General features: G+C 43.0%; 1 protein-coding gene across 1 annotated transcript in view; it reads right to left on the bottom strand.

Moving 5' to 3' along the window:
• KIAA2012 (KIAA2012 ortholog) overlaps positions 1–23,483 on the bottom strand; it is a 109,294-nt gene that overhangs the window by 64,761 nt on the left and 21,050 nt on the right. Inside the window, exons 5-11 of the mRNA XM_039257403.1 lie at positions 22,147–22,286; positions 20,904–21,087; positions 20,133–20,275; positions 16,709–16,877; positions 15,780–15,929; positions 12,847–13,017; positions 10,425–10,535 (exon numbers count right to left, since the gene is read on the bottom strand). Coding sequence (XP_039113334.1) covers positions 10,425–10,535; positions 12,847–13,017; positions 15,780–15,929; positions 16,709–16,877; positions 20,133–20,275; positions 20,904–21,087; positions 22,147–22,286 — 1,068 coding nt within the window. The remainder of the gene's footprint in view (positions 1–10,424; positions 10,536–12,846; positions 13,018–15,779; positions 15,930–16,708; positions 16,878–20,132; positions 20,276–20,903; positions 21,088–22,146; positions 22,287–23,483) is intronic.

Consider the following 23,483-nt stretch of genomic DNA (forward strand, 5'->3'; position numbering starts at 1 on the left):
CTCACTTCCAAATATATTTAGATATGTATATATACATTTATGCTTCTTTTTCTCATTACTGATAATAAATAAAGTATAAACTAGAGAGGTTGCCAAAAAAGAATGTTTGTTTTTATTGATTTGCTAAACTGTGATGGGCTTGGAAAAGCCTGTTCCTTGATGTTTTTCTACCTTTCCGTGCGTGCGTGCGCGCGCGCACACACACACACACACACACACCACACATAACTTAGGCTGAGCAGGGCAACTTGGGATTCTGAGAACCAACACTGGAGAGAGGAAAAGCCATAATTAGTGTTAATTGTTGACCCTACAGTTCAAGAATAGATGCTCTGGAGAATGGGAAATGAGAACAAACATTAATTATTGAGTAGGGACCTTGGAGACAGACACTCTGGATTAAAAGGAGAGAGATAAATTGCATAATGAATGTTAATTTTCCCTCAAAGAATTGAGTGGTCGGTGGTTGGAAAGGAAAAAGAGGCTAAAACAATCAGGAAAGAGAAACCTCACTGTGTGTGGGGGGGTAAGAGGGTACAGGAGGGTTATACACACACTTTCCATCACTGCTTACTGCCTCGCCCTTTGCCTTACTCACAGCTCCCAAGAAATTTGCTCTGAGCGTTTTCCTTAGGACTCTTACTGTATACCACAGTTTTCTGTGAGGAAGCTCAACCACTTCCCCAAGAGCATATAAGCCAGAAAACAGGTACACTGCACACTGAAAAGCTGAGAGATGTATGACACTGAAATTTATTTTGTATGTGTGTTGGAAGGGGAGGGTAACTTAAAATGAGGGAGGTGGCTGGAATTGAATGCCACTCAAGAGAGAGCTGTGGCTCTGCGTGTGCTGCTGTGGGGGTGATGGGCTCCAGGGCCTTAACTGTTGTTGCTTTATCTTAAGTATAATACATCACACACACACACACACACACACACACACACACACACCCTCCAAAAAACCCCTCTTAACTGAAAGTGAAAACAGATAAAAGGTAATTTGAGTAGAAAATTGAGATGAGGATTGTAGCTAGTTTTGAAAAGAGACTCTAGTATCAGGCTTGTCACTGGCTGGTCAGATTCAGAGAGCTGGTGCATGTCCCCACAGCCAGGCAGCGCCCCCTGAGTTTGTGCACTGCCTTCTGTTCAGGCCCTCATCAGCTGTTCCCTGATGGCTCTGCAGTAGCCTGAGTGCTCAGCCTTTTCTCTTGCCTGTTCCTTCATGCTGGCACATGCACCGGGTTACACGATACGCCTCCTCAAACATCTGTGATTCCTTGTTGCCTAAAAAGCAACATTGATAACTTTATTTTGGAACACAGGGTCTTCTCTGGTCTGGCCATGGCCTGACTTTCAGCCTCATCTCCTCCCACAAAGCCCCTTACAATCCATATACATGGGGCGCTTATTGTTTTTCACACGTATTCTACTTTCCTGTCTCTCTTTATCTTTGTTCATGCTGGCCTCTCAACTGGTCATATCTTTCTCTCTTCACTGTTTATCCACTTTTACTAATTTCTCAAAGGTTAGTGCAAGTGGAATTTCTCTGCAAAAATCCTTCCCACTCCCGTAGGTTAGAATCGATCGCTACTTCCTTGAACACCTCCGAATCATGTTGGTTAGGCCTCTGATGCTGCACTCCTGCCATTCTGCCTTGTGGAGGAATTCACTGCTTGTGAGTCTGTCCTCACATGGGCTGTGAGGCCCTGCTGGGCACCAGCCACAAGCACTGGGCCTTGGAAGCAGGAGGAGAGAGCATACGCTCTAGGATAGGGAGGCCTGTGAATGAGTAAACTTGCTGCCTATCAGGTGAAATCAACATGCACAGGGGAGTTAGGCTCCTGTGTTTGTTTCCTCACCTATAATATGTGAATGAAAATACTCACTTCATGGGATTATTGGGCTGATGGAATGAGATGACACCTGTGACATAGTGCCTGAGGATATTTGCGCTCATTATCAACCTCTTTCTCTGTCCCTTGTGTGTGGTAGGCTTTCACATTTTATTATAGGAGTCAAACATGCATGTAATGGATCTTCTTCTCTCTTTTAGGTCCAATAATATTTTATAACAGAATTTTGCTTAATACTTTACTGGATATACTGCAAGTATGTTGCCAAGCGTGAACTAGTATGGCAGAAATTATTTTTTGATGCTAACAGGGAAATACACTTTATCATGTATTTCAGTATCATTCTGAGGACTGGAATTGGAAACACATTTGAGGGTAATCCTTTTTTCTTTTTCGGGGTAGCATGAACTTTTTCAAATTTTTAATTTTTATTTAAATCCAAGTTAGTTAACATATAGTGTAATAATGATTTCAGTAGTAGAACTTAGTGATTCATCACTTACTTATAATGCCCAGTGCTCATCACAACAAGTGTCTTCCTTAATACCCATCACTCATTTAGCCTATCCCCCCCCCACCTCCACTTCAGCAACCCTCAGTTTGTTCTGTTTGTAAGGGTCTCTTATGGTTTGGGATGGCAGATGTTATTATAGTTGAATTATTTTAGTTAAGGAACATGGTAAACTGCTGTGACAAAAAGACTTTAAAAGATAAACATTTATCTTTCTGATAAGAGTTGAGAGGTAGGTGGGCAGATCAGGATGGCTTTGCTTCATGGAGTTATCTGAGCACTGAGGATTGTTATATCTTATGGCTCCATTATCTCTTAGACTATTGCCCTCTTCTACCTGGTTGAGGCTATTTTACCACCCCCACTGAGTCCAAGGGGAAAGAAGACCTCTTTTGGTAAAGAGGAAGGCAACCAGTGTCCTTTTAAGAAAATAACCTGGAAGTTTCACACATTACTTCCATTCACATTTCATTAGCTATAACTTAGTCATATGGCCATGCTTGGTTACAAGAGAGGCTGGAAAACATAATTTCCAGCCAGCAGCCATATATTCAGCTAAACTTGGATGCTTTTAAATGTTTATTTATTTATTTTGAGAGAAAGAGAGAGAACGAGTGCACATGCACACACATGTGCGAGTGGGGGAGGAGCAGAGAGAGAGGGAGAGAGACGATTCCAAGCAGGCTCTGCACTGTCAGTGCAGATCCCAACGTGGGGCTTGATCTCATGAACTGTAAGATCATGATCTGAGCCACAATGAAGAGTCAGATGGTCAAATGACTGAGCCACTCAGGTGCCCTTGGATGCTTTTAATAAAAAGCATAATGAAAGAATGGATATTGGGGAACAGTTAAAGTCTCTGCCACTCACAGTGTCAACCATTGTTTATGGGCAGTGTTCCAGGAGTGCCTGTGGTATTTTCTGGGATATTCAGAAGTAGATAAAGGAGATTGACCTATAGGAATTTTAAATCTCAGAGAGGAAAGAAGAAAAAAAATAAAAATGATGAAAGGAGGTGATGGAGTACCTAGTGAGAGGCCCAAGCAGTAAGAATGAGTGGAACCTAAGAAGTGAGTAGTCAGCATGATGTCAGGTAAGCCTCCACAAAGAAAGTGGGAATTCAGCTAGTCCTTGAAGCCCGGAGATTTGGATAAGAAGGACTAGAGGCAAGTATGATTTAGTAGGAAGAGCTTTGACCTAAGGGGGTGCAGGAAGATCTGGATTTGAACCTTCGATTTGCCACATAGAAGCCTTAGATTTGCCACATAGAAGCTGTATTTGGGGGAAATCCACATACTCCTCCGGGCCTCAGTGTCCTTATCTATTGAATAAGAGAATTTTCAAACTGTGGTCTCCTATCTCTAGTGGCTCTGTATAGACCCCTACCCAGGAACCATCTCAGCAGGGGAAGAACTAGCTGCGCTTTGGAGAAGTTGGGGGGACATAGACCAACCCCACTTCAACCAGACAGCTCTGCTATTATCCATGTAATCTACTAGTATTCTCAGGAAGTCTATTTGATAAGTGCTTCCTCTCCTTAAACAATGATGAAGGTGATACCTCCATTTTATCTCGACTCTGGGGTTCTCTGAAATGAAACAAATGCAAGGGAGGTATACTTCATAATTTCATGGGCTTTGTAAAAAATGTAAGTACCATCATATGCAAAAAAAGGAATTAAATATTCTTCAATATTTCATATTGATTTGTTTTTCCTTAAAAAAAGAATTCCCAACAGATTCAGAGAGAACTATTATTTTTGACATCTTTCTTCTTTGAGAGGCATAAAGTGATGATGACACATCCTTAGCCAAATATGAGGTAGGGGAGTCTTTGTACTTATAAGAATCACTGGAGGTTTTTGTCAAAGGAAAGGAGGCTCCCTAGTATTTTTTAGTGGTTCTCTGCTGGTGGCTATCGGAACACCTTCCAGTGTGGGCTGCTGGGGCTTTGCTGGCCTCACTGTGGTGAAGGAAAGAACCCTGCTTCTCTATGAAGTCCAGGCATAAGCACAGCTATCACAGCCTGCCCTGTGGTCTATGTGATAGACCCAAATTAGCCCCATGCCGAGCCTCATGGGAATCTCCCATAATTTCTGTAAGAGGAGTGTGTTGGTCAGGGCTTTGTAGAGAATGGAAACCACCATGTATTTTAAAAAGGAACGGAATTACTATACAGAACTTGGTGCTTATAAAGTTGCTGTGGCAACTACCTCAGTCTTCATGAGCTTGCTTGTCAGTGCAAATAGCCCAATGCTTCTGCCCTCTGTGGCTCTAGTGCAGCTCTTTGGCAGAACCCAATTTGCACACAGCCTCCTGATGGCAAAGGTTATCTGGGAAGTGTTTTTAGCCTTCTAGCCTCTGCAATACAGGAAGGCCCACTGGGAGGAAATGCTAGGTGCCAAGTGAGCATATCCAGTCACGTTTTCCTTTCTTTCAATTGACCTGATATTGTTAGAACTGCCAACATTTTTTCTTATGGGTTATTAACAAACACTGATTGGACAAAAGGACCTATTTGCACACTGGCTTCTTCTTACCTTCCTCTACTTCTCACTCAGGGATGGATAGATTGTGGACCTTATAATTAGAAGTGATGTTTGGAAAATGAAAATTAAGAACAGTCATGAATTATTGAATGGCCGAGATCCTGCTTCAGGATTTAGAGAGAAGAACTGCCCCACCAAGAGAGTCTCCTTGGGAAAAGAGCATATTTAGTAACATACAGCATTACAGCTGGAAGGAACCTTAGAAAGCATCAGTTTAGTATGTTCCAAAGTGTTCCAAAAATGACTTAGTTTTGGGGCGCCTGGGTGGCTTAGTCGGTTAAGCGTCCGACTTTTGCTTAGGTCATGATCTCACGGTTCGTGGGTTCGAGCCCCGCATCGGGCTCTGTGCTGACTGCCAGCTGGGAGCCTGGAGCCTATTTCAGAGTCTGGATCTCCCTCTCTCTCTGACCCTCCCCTGCTCACGCTGTCTCTCTCTCTCTCTCTCCTAGAAATAAATAAAAATATTTAAAAAAAAATGACTTAGTTTTCCAAACATGATGCGTTGCTGAAAACAGTAAAGAATTAAGGGGTCAAATAAGTTTGGGCAACAATGCATATCCTCATCTGAAAGAGCAGTAATTCATATTAGCATATTAGAGGCCTTGTGAAGTCCTGCAGTAAGAAAACTGCTTAGCTAATTTAGCCCACTGGTTTCTACACTTATTTGACCTCAGAACCTTGTTTTTTTTTTTTTTTTTTTTTTTTTTTTTTAACATAATGCCTGTTAACCTTCTGAGGAATCAGAGTTCTATGGGACATACTCTGGGAGGATTGGATCTAATTCCATCTCCTCTTTTCCCATATGAGGAAGCTAAAGTCCATAGCAGTGAAATTACTTGCCTACGATCACAGAAATCACAGGCTGAGCATAAATCCCAAGACTTTGGACACTTAGTCTGGAGTTCTTTCTTTTTACCCTGCACATTATTTTGTCTAAAGGACTTTTCCTCCTTTATTTAAAAAAATTTTTTTAAATGTTTATTCATTTTTGAAAGAGAGAGAGAGACAGAGAGCAAGTGGGGGAGGGCAGAGAGAGAGAAAGAGAGAGAATCTGAAGCAGCCACTGCACTGACAGTGCAAAGCCCAACATAGGGCTTGAACCCATGAACCATGAGGTCATCACCTGAGCCAAAGTCATACACTCAACTGACTGAACCACTAGACACCTCCAGTGGACTGTTCTCCTTTAACTCTCCTGGCATCTTCTTCAAGGCAGCAGTTAAGAGAAAGACTACTCAAGGAAAATCATATTCTTTTACCCATGGGTTGCCACAACCTACATTATTACAGATGCCAAATGGGGAAAGCAAAGAGAAAGTCAGCCGTTTAGTATATGTTTGCCTCCAAATAATCAGTGTTTTGGGACCAGCTGGAATATTCTTAACACCCTATATTTTTCTGTTTACCAAATTGCAGATCACCAGGAAGTGACACGAAGTATATGATCTGTTGCTAACACTAATTACCTCCAAATCTACTGACCTTAGAACAATAAACCTTTATTATATCTCACAGTTTCTGTGGGAATCTGGGAATGGCTTTGGTGTGTGATTCTAGTGCAGAGTTTATTGTGAGTCTGTAGTCACAATGTCAGGCAGGATGGTCACCTGAAGGTTTCACTGGTGCTGGAGCATCTCCTCTCGAGGTAGCTTACCCATAAGTCTGGAAAGTTTATTCTAGCTGCTGACAGGAGGCATTACTTCCTTGCCATATGGACCTCTCCACAATGCTGCGTGAGTAGTCTCTGACAGACATGGTGGTTGGCTTTCCTCAGAGTGAGTCATCCAAGAGAGAGAGAGCCAGGAGGAAGCCACAATGCCTTTTATGACCCAGGCTCAGTCTGGGTCACTTCTGTCATATTCTACATTTATTAGAAGTGAGCCACTATGTCCAGTCTACATTCACGGGAAGAAGCATTAGTCTCTTCATTTCGGAGGAAGAAGTGTCAAAGAATTTGTGGACATATTTTAAAACCACCATACCAAGAAAAAGTTGTAAGAAGAAGGATGCTAATTAAATGACCAAAACAGGTGCCTAGGTGGCTCAGTCAGTTAAGTGACAGGCTCTCAATTTTGGCTCAGTTCATGATCTCACAGTTCAGGAGTTTGAGCCCTGCATTGGACTCTGCACTTACAGCACAGAGCCTGCTTTGGATCCTCTGTCTCCCTCTCTCTCAATCTCTCTCTCTGCCCCTCCCCGTCTCGTGCTCTCTCTCTCTCTTTCTCTCTCACTTACATGCACACATAAAAATAAATAAACATTAAAAAATAATAAAATAGGGGCGCCTGGGTGGCTTAGTCGGTTAAGCGTCCGACTTTCGCTTAGGTCATGATCTCGTGGTTCATGGGTTCAAGCCCCGCGTCGGGCTCTGTGCTGACAGCCAGCTCAGAGCCTGGAGCCTGTTTCAGTCTGTGACTCCCTCTCTCTCTGACCCTCCCCTGCTCACGCTGTCTCTCTCTCTCTCTCTCCTACAAATAAATAAAAAACATTAAAAAAATATAATAATAAAATAAATGACCAAAACAAAAGAACATATTTGGGGTAAAAATCCATTTAGGACAAGAATAAGTGCTAACTGGAAACTCTGAAAGAGATCAAAAATTTAAATTTACATGGGGGCACTTGGGTGGCTCAGTTGGTTAAGTGTCTGACTCTTGATTTCAGCTCAGGTCATGATCTCATGGTTTGTTGGATCAAGCTCTGTGTCAGGTTCTTGCTTATAGCATGGAGCTTGCTTGGAATTCTCTCTCTCTCCCTCTCTCTCTCTCTCTCTCCCTCCCCCCTCCCCTCCCCCCTTTCTCTGCCCCTCCTCGCTCACTCTCTCCCTCTCTCTCAAAACAAACAAACAAACAAACATTAAATAAAAAAGAATTTAAATTTACATTGGACCTGAAGTCCCAACCTGAATCACTGGCACAGACATCGTTGAACTTCTTTCAATAAAAAACTTATGAAAGAAAACTTCTCTTGTGGCCACCATGACTGGGAACATAGGTGAAGGATCTGTCTCAAGGATCAGCAATGCAGAGAGCACAGCCACTGCTTTGACTAGTATCTTTCCAAGTGAACTTTTCCTTTCTTAAGCCTTTGAATTTTCTAAGTGTTGCAATATCCCAACATAACCAAGAGGGTTGAATTCCATCTCTAGTTTTCACATCTTTTTTTTCTTCTGAAGGTTTATATCCATTTCTCTATGCTCTCTGAAAGCAAGATATCATGATCTAATTGCCTAAGAATGTATTTCCAAATAGATGTTGACAGAGTCTGAGAGTCTCAGAAAAGATCAGACAGATCATATTGTCTCCTTTACTCAAGATTTTTTTTAATTAAAAAAACAAAACAACAACCCAACTGTGATCCCCAAAGCATTTTCCTTTGTGGTACCTGGGGTATTCAGTCAATCAACATGCATTTCTTGGACATATGATAAAGATAAGAAGTTCTCCAGGATTCATGTAATGTATTTGGGGAGCTAAACAGAAAACAGATGCAGATAAAAACAATAATCACACTGAGATTGAGAGAAAGGAATGGGCTGAGGCAGTTATAGAGAAGAGGTGGATTTATTAAGAAAACTGTCCCAGAAAAGATGAGCCTTTGCCTGTAACTTAAAACAATTCTCAATATTGTGGGCAGTTGGGCAAAGGCTGGGAAGGGGGTAAGAGAAGGAAGCCTGAACATCTGGGCCATCAGAGGGATGAGAAAAGAGTGGGCCTGAATGTGATGGGAGATGAGACTGGAAGGGTAGGGAGGGGAGGATGGTCGAGACGGATTTGAACAAACTGAGCTACTAAGAGTTTTGTGTAATTGGAGCAAGTCCTTTGTAAGAGTTGAACATCTTTTTTTAGTATATTCCTTCTCAAAATGAAATGAAACAAAACAACAACAAATCTTTCCCATTCACAGAGACTCTTTGAAGGCTAGACCTGTTCTATGGGCCCCTGTAGGGAGATGTGGGTTTCAGGTTCTGCCTTGTCTTCCAGGGCACTTTCCAATCACCATCAAGACTAAAGGCCCACCAGCTGTATGTGGAGGAAGGCTGGCAAGAGGCCAGTGACTGACTGACTGATGGATTGATTTATTCAACAAGGTTACAGTGAATGCCTTTAGGCTTGAGAGGATTAAATGTATTGTTCATGGAACTAGCACAAGATGGCAGACAAGTCTCCACTTATTCAGTATAAATTTCACTTCTCTTTCTTCCTTTTGTGTGAAAATTATTGAAAGATTTTTCAATGAGAATTGATTGTGATCCTGCTATGTATGTGTTAGGGACTGTGTTAGGTGCTGGGAACACCAAAATGACTGAAACATCATATTGACAATGTGACAACAAACTTAAAGCCTAAATATTTCCTTTTCTGCTTCCGGCTTTTGCTTTACCAAAAGGGGAGCTGTTTCTCCTGGAACAGAGTGGACAAATGTGCAGCAGGTGAACAGAATCATATTTGCTCTCCAGTGGTTGTACCAGCTGGGTCACACGGACAGTGGCCTCCACCTGTCCTAATTCTGCTTCCAACAATTCAGAACCAAGTTATTTTTATACCTACATCATGAGACAACCCAAGTGGTGATAAAAGTTCTTTACCACTGAATTTGGAACTGAATGCATTCTAGTTTCTGGAAACCCGTGTACATCTTCCTTAGCAATAGATGCAATATGTAAACTGTAGTAATAGTCAAGAAACTACTTTCCAGCTGCTGGAGGTAGAGGACTTGAGCTTGTCGTTTTGGATGAGGGACCTTGAACACTGGGAGGGACTGACCCAAAGTCATCTGACATGTAGATGGAGGTAGAGGACAAGCCAGGGCTACTCAAATCTCCTGGCTTTGAATTCATGCTCTTTTTATTAAGCCAGTGGTGACATAACTCACCAAATGAGTACAGATTTTAATCCTCCTCATCAAGAAGCCTGCTGGGCATACGTCTCATGCATACACATCATGGTGGTTCCTGGGTGGTTGATACTCATCACCCTCTGACTTCAATTTTTTTCCCTTTGCAAAATGGCTATTGACCAGAGCCAGCATCTCTTCTCCAAAAAGTTAATGTGCCAGAGGGTTTTTGGAAACTGCCTTGATATCTGTCAGAAGCCAAATGATTTGCAGCAATGAACCAATGCACATAACAAGGATACCTGATTGGATTACCAATTAACCATCTCCACCTCTGGAAGGTGGCTGGAAAGGAGAGAAAAGGCAGTGTTTAGTTTGGGCAATTACCAAAAGGGCTTTATCATTCTCATCAAGGCATCAACACAGCACATTAGACCTCCTCCAAGCCATTCCACAGGAACTTCCCTCTCCAGATGCTCCAGCAAGAGTAAACTTGTCATGCAAACATTGGGTTATTGTGTCTGAGCTACAGAAGCACCTCTGTGTCAGTGAGATGGGAGAAACTGGCTGACTTGCATCTGTTTTTAATGATGTCTCTGCTGCTGGGAAGTTTTGGAAGCTACAGGTAAAATCTTTCCATATAAAAGTGAGGCTGGCCTGCTGTGTATCATCTTACCTTTACCTGAAAGAGGCTCCTCTGTTTTAGTAGGCCCAGGAAGGGACAGGCAGATGTTTTCTCCATCTGGACCCAGTGAGAAGTGTCCCAGTGTGGGGTCTCTGGAATCTTCTTGAAAATAAACACAAGTTTGGACAATGTTAGCACCAGTGTAGGGGAGGCAGGCTTCATCTGGACTGTGCTCCCTAGATTCCCAGCAGGCAGATGCCAGTGTGCTCAGGTGCCTCCCAGAGTGCAGGGTCAGCCCTGCTCCTGGGATTGGCAGAGCAGGGCCATCATTTACCCCCTGCCCTCTGGAGGTCAGTGTGGGATGAATAGTAGCCTACGAGCCCAGCCGCTGGGCACAAGGCTTGGTGATTCCAGCTTCTGCTTCCCTTTTCTATCACATGTATCTATGCAGTGCTCAGCAGTACAGCCTACCCTGTGGATCAATGCTGGGGCTGCTCAGTGACTCCAGGGGCCTCAGGCCACTGAGGAGAAGGAAGCTGTATTTCCCTCTGTTGCTTAGAAGAGTTGAAGATATTTCTATAACCTTCCCTTTCCTGTCACTGAGGCACAGGGGTCAGGAGTAGAGCTGGCCACCAGCCACAGTGGATGCTTACAAGGACATAACACACACACACACACACACACACACACACACACATTTACAGAGAGGTGTGTACACACATATGTATGCAAAGTGAATGTACAAACGCATGCATGCACAACCACAATGCATGTTTGCATGCATGTACATGTGTACCATGCATGAACAAGGACACACACATCAATACATGCACACTTGTTCTCAGACATGCATGCCTACATAATCACACACACACACACACATACATATACACACAAGCACTCATGTAGGCATATAAGCATACACACACCCTCATACACCCATGTGCTCTCATACACACATTCACTTACACACACTTAGCCAACACATTTAAGGCTTTAATCTGCATTCTTATCCTAGTCATGGCCCTGGCATTCATTCTAATCAGATTCTCCCTTTATACAAATGTCCAAGTATGGTTGTGTGTGTGTGTGTTTGCTGTGATTTGTCTTGGGCTATGCAACCTCCCAGAACACTGTTGTTACAAAGTTTGGTTCATTTGTATCAAATTTAATAGAGGATCACTGCCATGCAAGTATAAAAGGGGCAGGGGTTGTGGGAGAATGATTTCTTACAGAAATAGTTTATAAGTGAAAATGACATCTTTAGAGAAAAAGAGAGAGAGCTAGGGAGAGAGAGGGATTTGATTTTGACCATTGCAGTGTTAGAGAAGCTGCAAACACATAAAGGAGTTACTGATCTATGTATTTAATTTATGCTTACAAGGCTTCAACTATACATGCTTGGGGGAAGGAGGGAGGGAGAGAGGGAGAGAGAAGGAGGAAGGGAGGGAGAGGGAGGGAGGGAGGGAGAGAGTCAGAGACTTAAACAGTGAGGCATCCTGTCCCTGAATGGTGTGAGATGAAAATGAAAGATGCCATACCTGCTATCTTTGTGGTTCTCCGTTCCCATGTGCCTCTCAGAGAGTGAGTTTCTTGCAGCCCTGAGTGTGATTCTGCTGTTAACAGAGATACTTTCTTCACATTGTCTGGCACCCAAACACACACCAATCTCCTTCCTCTGGGGCTCAACCAGAAAAAGTAGCCCAACACTCCCATGAAGGAGGAACAGCTGGCTGAGCTGCTCTTTCTAGAAAATGGTTTGTCAGTGTCCAACATTGCACCTCCCTAAGGGACTCTCAGATAATTTGGATTCTAAGCAATTTTTGCTTTATTTATTAGCTGCCTTTAGATCAAAGCCCCTGTGGAAGCTATTGCTACAGTGTCTCGGCATTATTGCTCTTGTATAAGCATCTTAGTCTCCTCCTAGACTGTCAGCCTAAGAATAAGAACTTTTAAGTGGGCCTAAGTCATAGAGATGTAGATTTGCTCTGCCTCACCCTTCAATAGAAACCTAGAGTCCTTCTCTCTCTCTGAACAGGCCTCAGGTTCTGCCCTGGGCTAGAGGGCGACTTCTCTCTGGGGATTCTTTCTGTTGGCAGGGTCATGTCACCAGGCTCCCTTGCCCCAAGAAGGGTGTTGAGTATCCTGGTAAATCCAGTAGCGTGTCTCCCTGATGAGCACAGGGAGCTGTGTCATCACACACTGCTGCCAAGAGTGAAGAGAGCACAGAACAGCTTGGCAGTGCGTGTTGGTGCAGCAAACTCTTAAAACATGTACTGACTCTTTAGGAATATGCATAGTGAACATTAATCCCAGACATTGTTGGAAACAATGTTCATTTCCCCTTTTCAATGGGGTAGCTTTCAGACAGCTTACATCACAGCTACTGTGTGGCCCTGGCAGATGATTAAAATGAGCCCAGAACAACAGACAAGCTGGGTGGGGACCATCTGTGTACCCCAGAAGTGATTACCTTGTCCTTCTGCTGGAAGTGCTCCCTTGGCCCTTTTCATGTCCATGGGCCCTGTGGAGCTGCTGTGGCCTGATGTCCTGGGGCTGTCCAGGCCCCTCTGGCTCTCTGGACTTTTTCTTCCTTTAATCAGGGTCGATGATGGTGTCACATTTTGGGGTGAGGCATTATCATCTTCCAAAGCAAAAGGAGAAAAAGTACAAGTAAGAACTTCTAAATCAGCAAGAAGGAGAAAGAATCTCTTGTTTTGACTTGGTTGATAGCTCCTTGTGCATGGGCTGGTTTATTCCACATGTTCTTAAGTTTGCCCCTCTTTTCTAGCCCTGCTAAGGAGTGGAGGCCAGGTGTCTCCCATGGCCAAGGTGGCTAGAACAGTGGCCCTTCAGTTGGGGAGCCTCCAAGCACTCAAGCAGTGGTTATTGCTCTCATCTTATTCACGGGCTCCTGAGATAGAAAAAAGACTAGAGAGGCTATGAGACCCTTTTAGACCCTAGACCAAAGTCTCAAAATAAAAAACCCCCAGATTTGGGTCTCATGGGATTGTTGGCTACAAAGTTTTAACCACAAAGCAATTTTTCTAAGCAGAACCAATGATCACATGGCTCCTCAAGGTTTTAAAGTACAAAGTAGCACCTTCCAGATGGTAGTTAGAGGGTAATGGGATTGATGATAATGTTACACAAAGCACGTCCTTCTCTTCACTTCTGTTGTCTTCCTCTAGCTCTTTTTCAAAATCAGTATGGACTATTCTAGGAAGGGTGAAACCCAGTAATCTAAGTGATTGAGACCTTGTCTTAATCTCAGAGAGAGTGGTCTTTATTTCATGTTCAACATACTGTTGCTGTTGTGTTTCAAAGCTGGCTTCACACACAATTTCAAAGTATCACAGGCTACTTATTTATTATAAAGGGAAAATGTATCTTTACAATGGAGAAATCTAGTAGATACCACCTTTAATTAAATAATGAAATTTAACATCCCCTATAATAAAACAAATTATAACAAATGGAATAAATATGAAGGGATATTTTGTGTCTCTTGATATGATTGCTGGGAAGGATGTATTATCACTTACTACTCTTCTTGCCAAAAATGTTGCATCTTAACCTAATCACAAGGAAACAGACAAATCAAAATTGAGCATAATTCTGAAAAGCAACTAGTCTATCCTCTTCAAAAATGTCATTGTCATGAAAAACAAGATTCTAAAGACATGGAACAATTAAGTACAATACATGATCCTGAGTAGATCCTGGATTGCTTGGGGGGAAAATCTATAAGGAATATTATTGGTGTAATTAAGAAAATTTGAATATGGACTGTTTATTAGAAATAATACTGCATCAACATTAATTTTCTTGAGTGTGGTAATTGCATTGTGGTTATGAGGGAGAAACTCATTGCTCTTAGGAAATATATTCTGCTAAGGGAAGAAATATACAAAGTCTGCAATTTAATCTCAGGTGATTCATCAAAAAATATGTATGGTGTATATGCATATATAAAATCTGGTTTTATTTTTATGATATTTGAGGTGAGATAATCTAGGGCACAGCAAGTAAATGGGTACGTGCAATGGGGCCGTCCTGCTTAGCAGCTTTAAACACCCTTGCCCCAGGAATCTTGTAAGAAAGCTTGCCATGGAAACCTTGCCTCTTTAGACTTTTTCCTTTATGCCTCTACCACTACGTTGAGTCACGTACTGCACTAACTCACACTAAGGTATCAGGGACTTCTAGACCAGGCTCCCCCTGGCAGGGCAGCAGACAATAAGCAAGCTCTAGATACTTGGTGGGCACAGCAGCTCAAAACAAGTGGAGAGCATTGTGAGGTGAGCAATACCAAAGATAAAATTTACCAGTGTTGCTACTGATCCCAGTGGCTCAAACTGTGCACCTGACCTTGTGACCCACAGGTGGAAAGCTGCTTTTCTACTTGTTTGCACAGAGTGACTCTTACCCTTATTTGGATTTTTTTTTTTAAAGGAAACTTCAGAGTCTTTAGGATGATTAACTCTCACTTAGGAGATGGAGTTAATGAGCTCCTTCCCCCAATAATCAAAGGAATTTCTCAATACTGAAACATCTCAAGAATATTCTGACTTGTTCATTGTTTTATTTATTCTGAAAGACAGTAGAGAGTAATGGGTAGGAGGACAGATTCTGGCACCAGAAGGCCTGAGCTCCAATCACAGCTAGGCCACTTGTAATCATGTGACCTCAAACAAGTTCTTTATGTCCCAGGGCTTCAGTTTTCTGGTCTGTGAAATGAGGGTAAGGTTGTTGTGGGGAGTAAATGAGATAAACTAGGGATGGTACCTGGCACAGAGAAAGAACTCTGTAAATATGAATGCTCATCCTTTTACTTTTCATTACCACTAGTCAGAAGCCACTCAGCATTTGCCACACAGTCATCTTGCCCTTTGAAAAGGAGGTTCAGTTTAGTAAAAAATGAAGGGCTTTCTAAATATGACCATTATTTCCATCCTATCAACACATAAAAAGTTCACTTAGATACATGCATTGTGTACAATTTCAAATGTCCATGTGATGTTTTGGAAAATTGGAGTGAAGTCTTTTATTGATATTATGACTTTTAATGAATAAATACATATTCCTAAATTGATTAGAAATGGAATTTCATTGGTTAAAAACTTGGGATAAACTATAAAGCATGCAGCAAATTTTTAGTAAGTTTGGTGATGTTTTATATCTGCAACCAGAAACTATTAGTAGGGGGATGATTCAGTGAGTAAGTTGCATGAGCTAGACACTAAATTGGTTTCATAATAGTACTTTGGTTAAGGCAGCTGTGGCACGGGAGCGACTGGCCTCCTTTCCAGCCTCCGTCTTCATAGCTGAGGTCCCTTGAGTCTCTTACCTTGCTTCCCTTTGGGGTGAGAGTCCTGTGGGAGGCTGGAGGGAATTAATAGCTACCTTGAGGTGAGAGCATGTCCCTGCCCGTGTCCACTGGGAGATGCACCGTTAACTCCCTTGGCTTTTCTAGGGAAGCATGCTTCAGGGGAGATTTCCATAAAGGTCTGGCCTTTTCTTCTGTTTCTGGTCCTGACTCAGGGTGTGGAACACCTAGGAGACAAGGAGAAAGCCAAGTTTTGTAGATGTCTGTGGTTTTTGCCACCTGTCTCTTCTTTTTGGGGACGCATCTCTCCCCTGCTCACATTATGTAGTTTGGGTGGAGCTGTGTCGTTCCCTGACTCTGGGGATGGGCATGTGACTGGCTAATGAGCACATTTCAATGTCTTAGTTGCAGTGATTGGGTCCAAGTTGGGCATACAACTCAAGCCTGGCCAATTAGAGGCAACTCTGGTACTTTTGCAAGAGCTTTTAAGGTGCACATCCTTTCTTGTGTGGTTAACAGATAGGTTGGCATGAAAATGCAGGAGGCCAGGGCATTTGGGTGGCTCAGCTGGTAAAGCATTCAACTCTTGATTTTGGCTCAGGACATGATCTCATGGTTTGTGTTTTCAAGCCCCACATCTGGCTCCGTGCTGACAGTGTAGTGTCTGCTTGGGATTCTCTCTCTGTCTCTGTCTGTCTCTCTCTCTCTCTCTGACCCTTCCCTGCTTGCAGGCACTCTTACTCTCTCTCTCAAAATAAATGAATAAGCTTTAACAAATTAAAAAAAAGAAAATGCAGGAAGCCATCTTTACTACCATATGGAGACTTATGAATATGACCAGAAGGCACCGATTTTACCCTTTTTCTTCCTTTAAAAAATGTTCTCTGAAGAAGATGACCCTGGGGAGGGTAAACTATGATTTAGGAGATATTTACATTAGGAAGACCCACATCTGGGTGCCTGCCTCAGTTCCCTCTGGGGACCTACCTAAACACAGGAGACCTACCTCTTCTATGTGATTTTTCTTTTGAGGGGTGTTGGGTGTGGAAATGAATCTCCACTGGGAAGATACAGAGTTCTGCTGGAGGTTCATTGGCTTTAAATTGACTCCTCAAGGGGTCCAGAACTCTGGTTGGTTCTTCTGAGATAGGAGGTAATTTCAAAGCCTTTGGCACCTGGAGAAAATTTTAAAACAAAACAAAACCCAACATGGCAGGTATTTAAAAACCTTGCAGAGGACAAAGGACGCTGTATCTTCTTGTATCTCTAGTACTGAGTGCTGCCGGGTGTGACGTAGCTTCAGTACCCATGGCTGAGAAGTACAGCCGACCAACCGGGTTGCTGGCTGTCTGATCAGAGTGGTGCCGCTTCCCTTCTTGGGAACCCAGCAATGCCTCTCCCTTAATCTATCCTTTGATTTCTCTGAGAAGTATAAACATGATAAATTCAACAGCCTTTGAGACAAAATATATGTTGTCTTTGTCTTGCAGCCAGGGAAACTAAGCTGGGTTGGAATGATACAGCTGAGATTCCTATGTATGGAGAGTGAGGAATCCCTGCATGTGTTGCTAAGGGAAAAAAGCAAGGTACAGAACACTGTGCAACAATTTAGGTTACAAAGGGCAGAAAGTAGGAATATGTATTTGTGTCTGCTTACTTTATGTAAACTCCTTGAGTCTCAACTTCTTTTTCTGTAAAATGGAAGTAATCATACTTGCTACCTCATAAGGTTGCTGTGAGGATTAAGTGAGCTAATTACACGTAGTTACAATAATGTTTGGAATTAGAATTTTTCCTGGGATATTCCTTTGAGAGTAGACTCTTCTCTCATTAGGTGTAATGCCTGGTCTTGACACTGCAGAATATCTAGGTTTCTCCACATTTCTGCAATAGGAACATAGCTGAAAATGAATCACCATGTGACAGAATCAGTGACAACTTTAGCCCAGTTTTTTGTGTTGAAAAAAACCCACAAAATGTGTGTGTATATGTGTGTGTGTATGTGTGTGTGTGTGTGTGTGTGTGTGTGTGTGTTCAGAGAGAAAGAGAGACAGGGAGAGAGAGAGAATGAGACATTGTGGGTAGTAGTACTTAGAGCCTCCTCTTTCCAGTTATTCAAAAGTTGCTGACTAGGGGCACATGGACCCCAATGTTCATAGCAGCACTCTCAACAATAGCCAAAACATGGAAAGAGCCTAAGTGTCCATCAACTGACAAATAGACCAAGAAGATGTGGTTTATCTATACAATGGAATACTACTTGGCAATGAGAAAGAATGAAATCTGGCCTTGTGTAGCAACATAGATGGAACTCGAGGGTGTTATGCTGAGCGAAATAAGTCAGGCAGAGAAGGACAGATACCATATGTTTGCATGTATAGGTGGATTAGGAGGAACTTAATGGAGGACCATGGGGGTGAAGAAGGGGAAAAATAGTTGGGGAGAGGGAGGGAGGCAAACCATGAGAGACTCTTGAATGCTGAGAACTGAGGGCTGATGGGGACGTGGGAGAGGGGAAGGGAGGTGATGGGCATGGAAGAGGGCACTTGTGGGGATGAGCACTGGGTATTATATGGAAACCAACTTGACAATAAACTATTTAAGAAAAAAAAGTTGCTGAAGGGAGCCTAGGTGGCTCAGTTGGTTGAGTGTCTGACTTCAGCTTGGACTATGACCTCACAGTTTGGGAGTTTGAGCCCTGTATTGGGCTCTGTGCTGACAGCTCAGAGCCTGGAGCCTGCTTCAGATTCTGTGTCTCCCTCTCTCTGCCTCTCCCCCACTCACACTCTGTCTCTCTTTCAAAAACAAATAAACATTAAAAAATTTTTTTTAAGTTGCTGAAAATTCCTTCTTTTAGTTTGCAGCTTTTAACATATGAACTTGGCTCTGTGAAATGTATACGTGTTCTGGGTTTCAAGGAGTTCAACTTCACAGGAAGAGTAAGAAAAATGTTTCTCATTTTTTTTGGTGTGTGTTCAAAGAGAAAACAATGATCAGAAACACACGCAAACACCCTACATGTTTAGAGTTGAATAAGGAAATTTGACCAAGTGTATGCAGCATGATACTTATAATTTTGAGACATTAAGAAAATGATTAACCAAATGTATGCACATAGGATCTTAGTGTTCCTGGAGACCTTAACTGTCCAGGTGCGAGCTGCCCACCAACTGCCCTTTTCTGAATGCTGACCTTGTGCATTTTGTTTGACAAGGTTTGCATTGAGAAATCTATGCGGAAATCCAAATGATTTGTGTGAGGTGTGCTGACAAGCCAAGCCTTAATTTCTTTATTCCAATTAAAACTTTATAGAGTTTTAATATAGTGGAAAATACTGCCTTCCTCTGCTAACCCATATACAAGGGTTGAGGGAAAGGACTTCTGTCCTCTGAGCCTGGCTTGGTTCTGGGCTGACCTAGGGTATGAAATCAAGGGCTTTACTTAGGCATGCAGTCAGTGACTGGCAGATCAGGCCTACTGTTTACTCCTCGCCCAAAAGGAACAGGGGAAGACAGAGGCCTTTCTGGTGGGGATGGGAAGGTTCAGATCAGGTTAGACACAGGAAATCTGAGAAAATCCTGAACAGATTGAAAACAACCTCCCTCATCGGCACCAGGACCACCTGGAATGCCCATGGCTCCTCCAGTGTCACTTCAGAGGACATGAGTCCCCACAATGAACTAACATTGCTACGGTTCCCAATCCAAGACAAGATACTTTCACAAGAATGCATCCTTCCATCAGCCCTGTGAGGTGGGCATTATTATCTGCATGGAGAGATGAGATCACTGCCGCTCAGAAGGCTTGAGTTCATGCAACCGCTACAGGCAGAGCATTCCAGAGTCCCTGCTCGTTCCTGCTCAGCACAGGTACCTTCAAACCATGGAAGATCTATGTAGAATTACAAGGCAGGACGAGGCCAGAGACAGCTAGGAACATTCCTGGGCGGAAAGGTGTACTTGACTTTTGAAAAGGCTGATAAACTTGCCAAATTTACTGTACATTTTCAAAGGTGACAGATCCTGAAGCAAAACCGTTGCTAGATTCAAGGTCTCTAGTATTTTGAGTTTGAAGTGGGTCAATTGCTTATAAGCTTAAATTCTGTCCTTAAAAATTTACAGATCACCCCAACCCCTTAATAGCACAAAGGACTCTGTGGCCCCCAGAGTGTGGTAATATTATACGCTTTAAGGTAGAACTGGGGCAGCTGAAACTCCTTGTACTGCACTATTTTCGACATTTAGTAAATTACTAGAGCCTTATTCTAGCTGCACATGATGAGCTAAATAGCAAGTAAGGCCAGTTCTCTGTTTGAGACGTCCTTTTGAGTTACCTCATTCCTAGATTGAGATTAATCTTTTCAGAGCAAGCACGCATGCACACACGCACACACACACACACACACACACACACACACACACACACACAACCTTTTTCTTCTTCACTTCCCCAGCTGTGTTTTTCTCTGAGCCAGTGGCAGTTGCTAGAGGGGGAAAAAGGCATCTTTCAGCAGGAGGCTCCTGTAACAAGTGGCTGCTTCTGCCCTTGTGGAGTTTTATATTCCCTTGTCTGTCTGTAGAAACAGGATGGGAATGAGAACTTATTAGTTGCAGGTATGTGGACAGACAGTTGACTTTCAACTTTTATCACTTTTGGGTTAACAGGAATAGAGGAAAGGACAGGCACTGAGACAGCCATGGCTTTGGCTGAGGCAGGTTCAGGGGGTCCTAATCTCATTACCTAGCTTGGGTTCTTGCTGACAAGTCAGGTGATGGAGAGAATGATAATAATAGTAGCAGTCAACACATAGTAAGTGCTAAATATAGGAAAATAATTATACAAAGTATTTTACATGCAGTAACTCACTTAATCCCCACAATAGTCTTATGAAGGTATTATTGTTATCCCCATTCTAAAGGTGAGGAAACTGAGCCCCAGCAAGATCAAATAACTTGCCCAAGATCACAACTAGAAAGTGGGGGTTGCTTAAATCCAGGCAGTCTGATTGCAGTATGTGTGTGCTTGAGTATGAGGCGAAAAAGGAGGTTGTCAGTCTTGTTGCCACTTTGGACTGGACTTCGGCTCTTACTTTCTAAGATGAGAGACATGAGGAAGTAACACTCTCATGCCCCAGTGTTCTTAAATGAACTCTGCATGATTAGGGTTACCCATATTAACAAGAAAGACATTTGGCTTCTTACCGCTGAGATCTGCCTTTCTATTGGGGAAGGCCCCACCATAGAATGTAATGTGGGATTTGTCACTCAGGAGCCAAGAATGATCAATGCGGGCATGCCCAAAGGCCCTTCTGGAAGTTGGCTGTATTTTTTCATTGTGGCTTTCCTTTGAAGTGTGTATACGATGGTGATTCTGTATTGATGTGTCCTGGGGAATGACAGATACACATTCATGTAACAGGCTATGTAAAGGCATAGAGCAGTTTCCTTTAACAGTCAGACCTTGTGCTAGACTGTGGTTCCAAGGAAGAAATCTCCTTTGCAGCCTAGGAAGAAAAACATGATTGTAATAGCAAGATCTCTAATATTTGTTACAATACAATATTTTACTATTGATAGAGGAAGAATGACCTTTAACCATGAGTGACATATAGTACTTTCTTTTTCTTACATATAGTGCTTTCCTGAAAAAAATTAAAAATCAAAGCAAAGCTCTAGTATCCTTAACTCTATGCATTGTAAGATGTCTCTCCCTCTACCCTTCTACCCTGTGGCACCTCTCTTCTCCCCCTTTCCAGCTCACAATGACCTTGTAAGTCAGATGAGCTTAAAGATAGGAGCATGTGTTGTCTATGTTGCTCTGAACCACTGTCATCTTACACACACATACACACACACACACCCCCCTTAGAGTTTAGAAAGCATTTTTACATTTTAATGTATTTAATCCTCATAGTAGCTAGTGAGTATGTATAATAATAACTCCATTTTACAAAAGAAGTAATTCAAGCTCCAAGTCAGTTAAGTTTCTTTATCAGGTTCACTACAACTAGATCCAGGACTCAAACCAAGGCTTTTCCAACTGTAAAGCCAAGAGCTCTTTTCTAGAGAAGACTGCAGTTGCCTAGATAAGGTGAAGAGTGTAGGGAGACTCTGTGGTTAAAGAAGTTTGGAAAACCATGTGCTAAAAGTTAAACCAGCTACTTCACCTATAGAACTTCCCCGAATGGTCCATATTCAGATCTGCACTGTGACTCTCTGGGAGGAGGACATGATGTGCAGGATTTCCCAAATGTATTTGGCCACAAAATTCTTTTTTTAATTGAGCAGCTGGCAATGTTCCACATGTGACACTTTGGAAAACAGTGGTCAATAGGCTCAAAATATTCTTCCCTTCTCTGGTTGAACCTCAAGAAATGGTGAAAGGAGGGAGTATCCTCTCTGGAATCAAGAACAATGACACAGGGGAGCCTATTAGAAATGGTACCTCTGCCTGGGTTTCATCTTCGTGCCATGGCTGCTTCCTGAGTGGCGGTAAGTGAATCCCCTGGCTGTGATTTTTGGCTCCAGGGCCCTGGTTCATGCATCCACCAGCCCCAGCTTCCCCTTCATCCAGGCCCTGCTGACCTGCAAAGGTGAACAGTGTGTCAGCCTTGTAAAGCCAGAGGTGGACTGTTAGATGCTTCCAAACCGCCTCCCTTCTTGCTCTTCTGAGCAAAAGTGTTGATCAAGGTCCTTGTTCCTCTTCCCTTCTTGTTTCTATATTTCTGCTCATGCTTTCATAGTGGTGGCAGCCAGGTCTATAGACCAGAACTTCACTGAGAGCCAGGAGGCTCAGGATTGAGTCTTCATTTCTTAGACTCAGTTTCTTCCTCTGTAAAATGGGGATACTGATTTCTTACTTCCTTACAGAGTTGTCTGGAGCTCAAAGAATGAATGTGCTGGCTCTTTGCAAACTGTGAGGGACTGGAGGGTAACATTTGTGGGATTATGGTGGGCAGACCTGCAGTCCTGCACTGTTGTCATTGAGATGCTCAGTCTGAAGCACTTGATTTCCTGGCCTGTCTGCTGGTTGTTTACTTGTGGAAAAGCCTCTGCTGAATGCACTGTGATGGACGGCTGCTCAGCTCTCTGAACTTACCCTGTCTGTGCAACCCTCAGGAAGGATCTGAGTCAACAGATGACTCCAGCATAGTTAACAAATCTTTCATCGATGGGTAAAGGGTCCTGGAGCTATTTTCATCACTTACTCAAGGTAGATTTATTGCTGAAACAATCTGGCAAACCTTCCTTGTTTGGAGCCGTTTTAGCAACACCTCTACTCTTGGCCTGCCACTGCGTGGAACAACGTAGGACTGACTTTCAACCAGGGGCTCTGGAAGCCTTTCAGAGGCCCTGTATATGTTGAAACTCCAGACTTCTGGAGGCTCCCAGCCAGGCTCATCTTCCCTCTTTACCCCCAACCCTTGTCATTCTCTTGCATCATTCCAATCCTTGATGTCATTGGGTCAAAGGCCAAATGCCCACTCAACAGGCTACTCTCTGCCTCCAACCCTCCTTCCTCTGCCTATTGGCTCTTGACAGCTTCTTTGGGGTCTGAGCCAATGCTGAGAATGTTGTTGGAACAGAGGCAGGCTCAGGCTCAGGTTTAGAGGGGTCTGATCAGGTTTTAGTGGCCCAGGGAAGACTGATGAGCTCTGGGACCTCTTAATCTGAGGAGGCCCAGGGCTACATTAGGCCTGCCCCCGCGAGGACCTCAAGTTCACACAGGGTGTGACACTAAAGACCTTTTCGTGTTTTCTAGAATGATCCTTTGGGGCCAAG

This window comes from Hyaena hyaena, unplaced genomic scaffold, assembly GCF_003009895.1.
Source record: "Hyaena hyaena isolate Hyena2069 unplaced genomic scaffold, ASM300989v1 scaffold_615, whole genome shotgun sequence".
NCBI classification, from domain to species: Eukaryota; Metazoa; Chordata; class Mammalia; order Carnivora; family Hyaenidae; genus Hyaena; species Hyaena hyaena.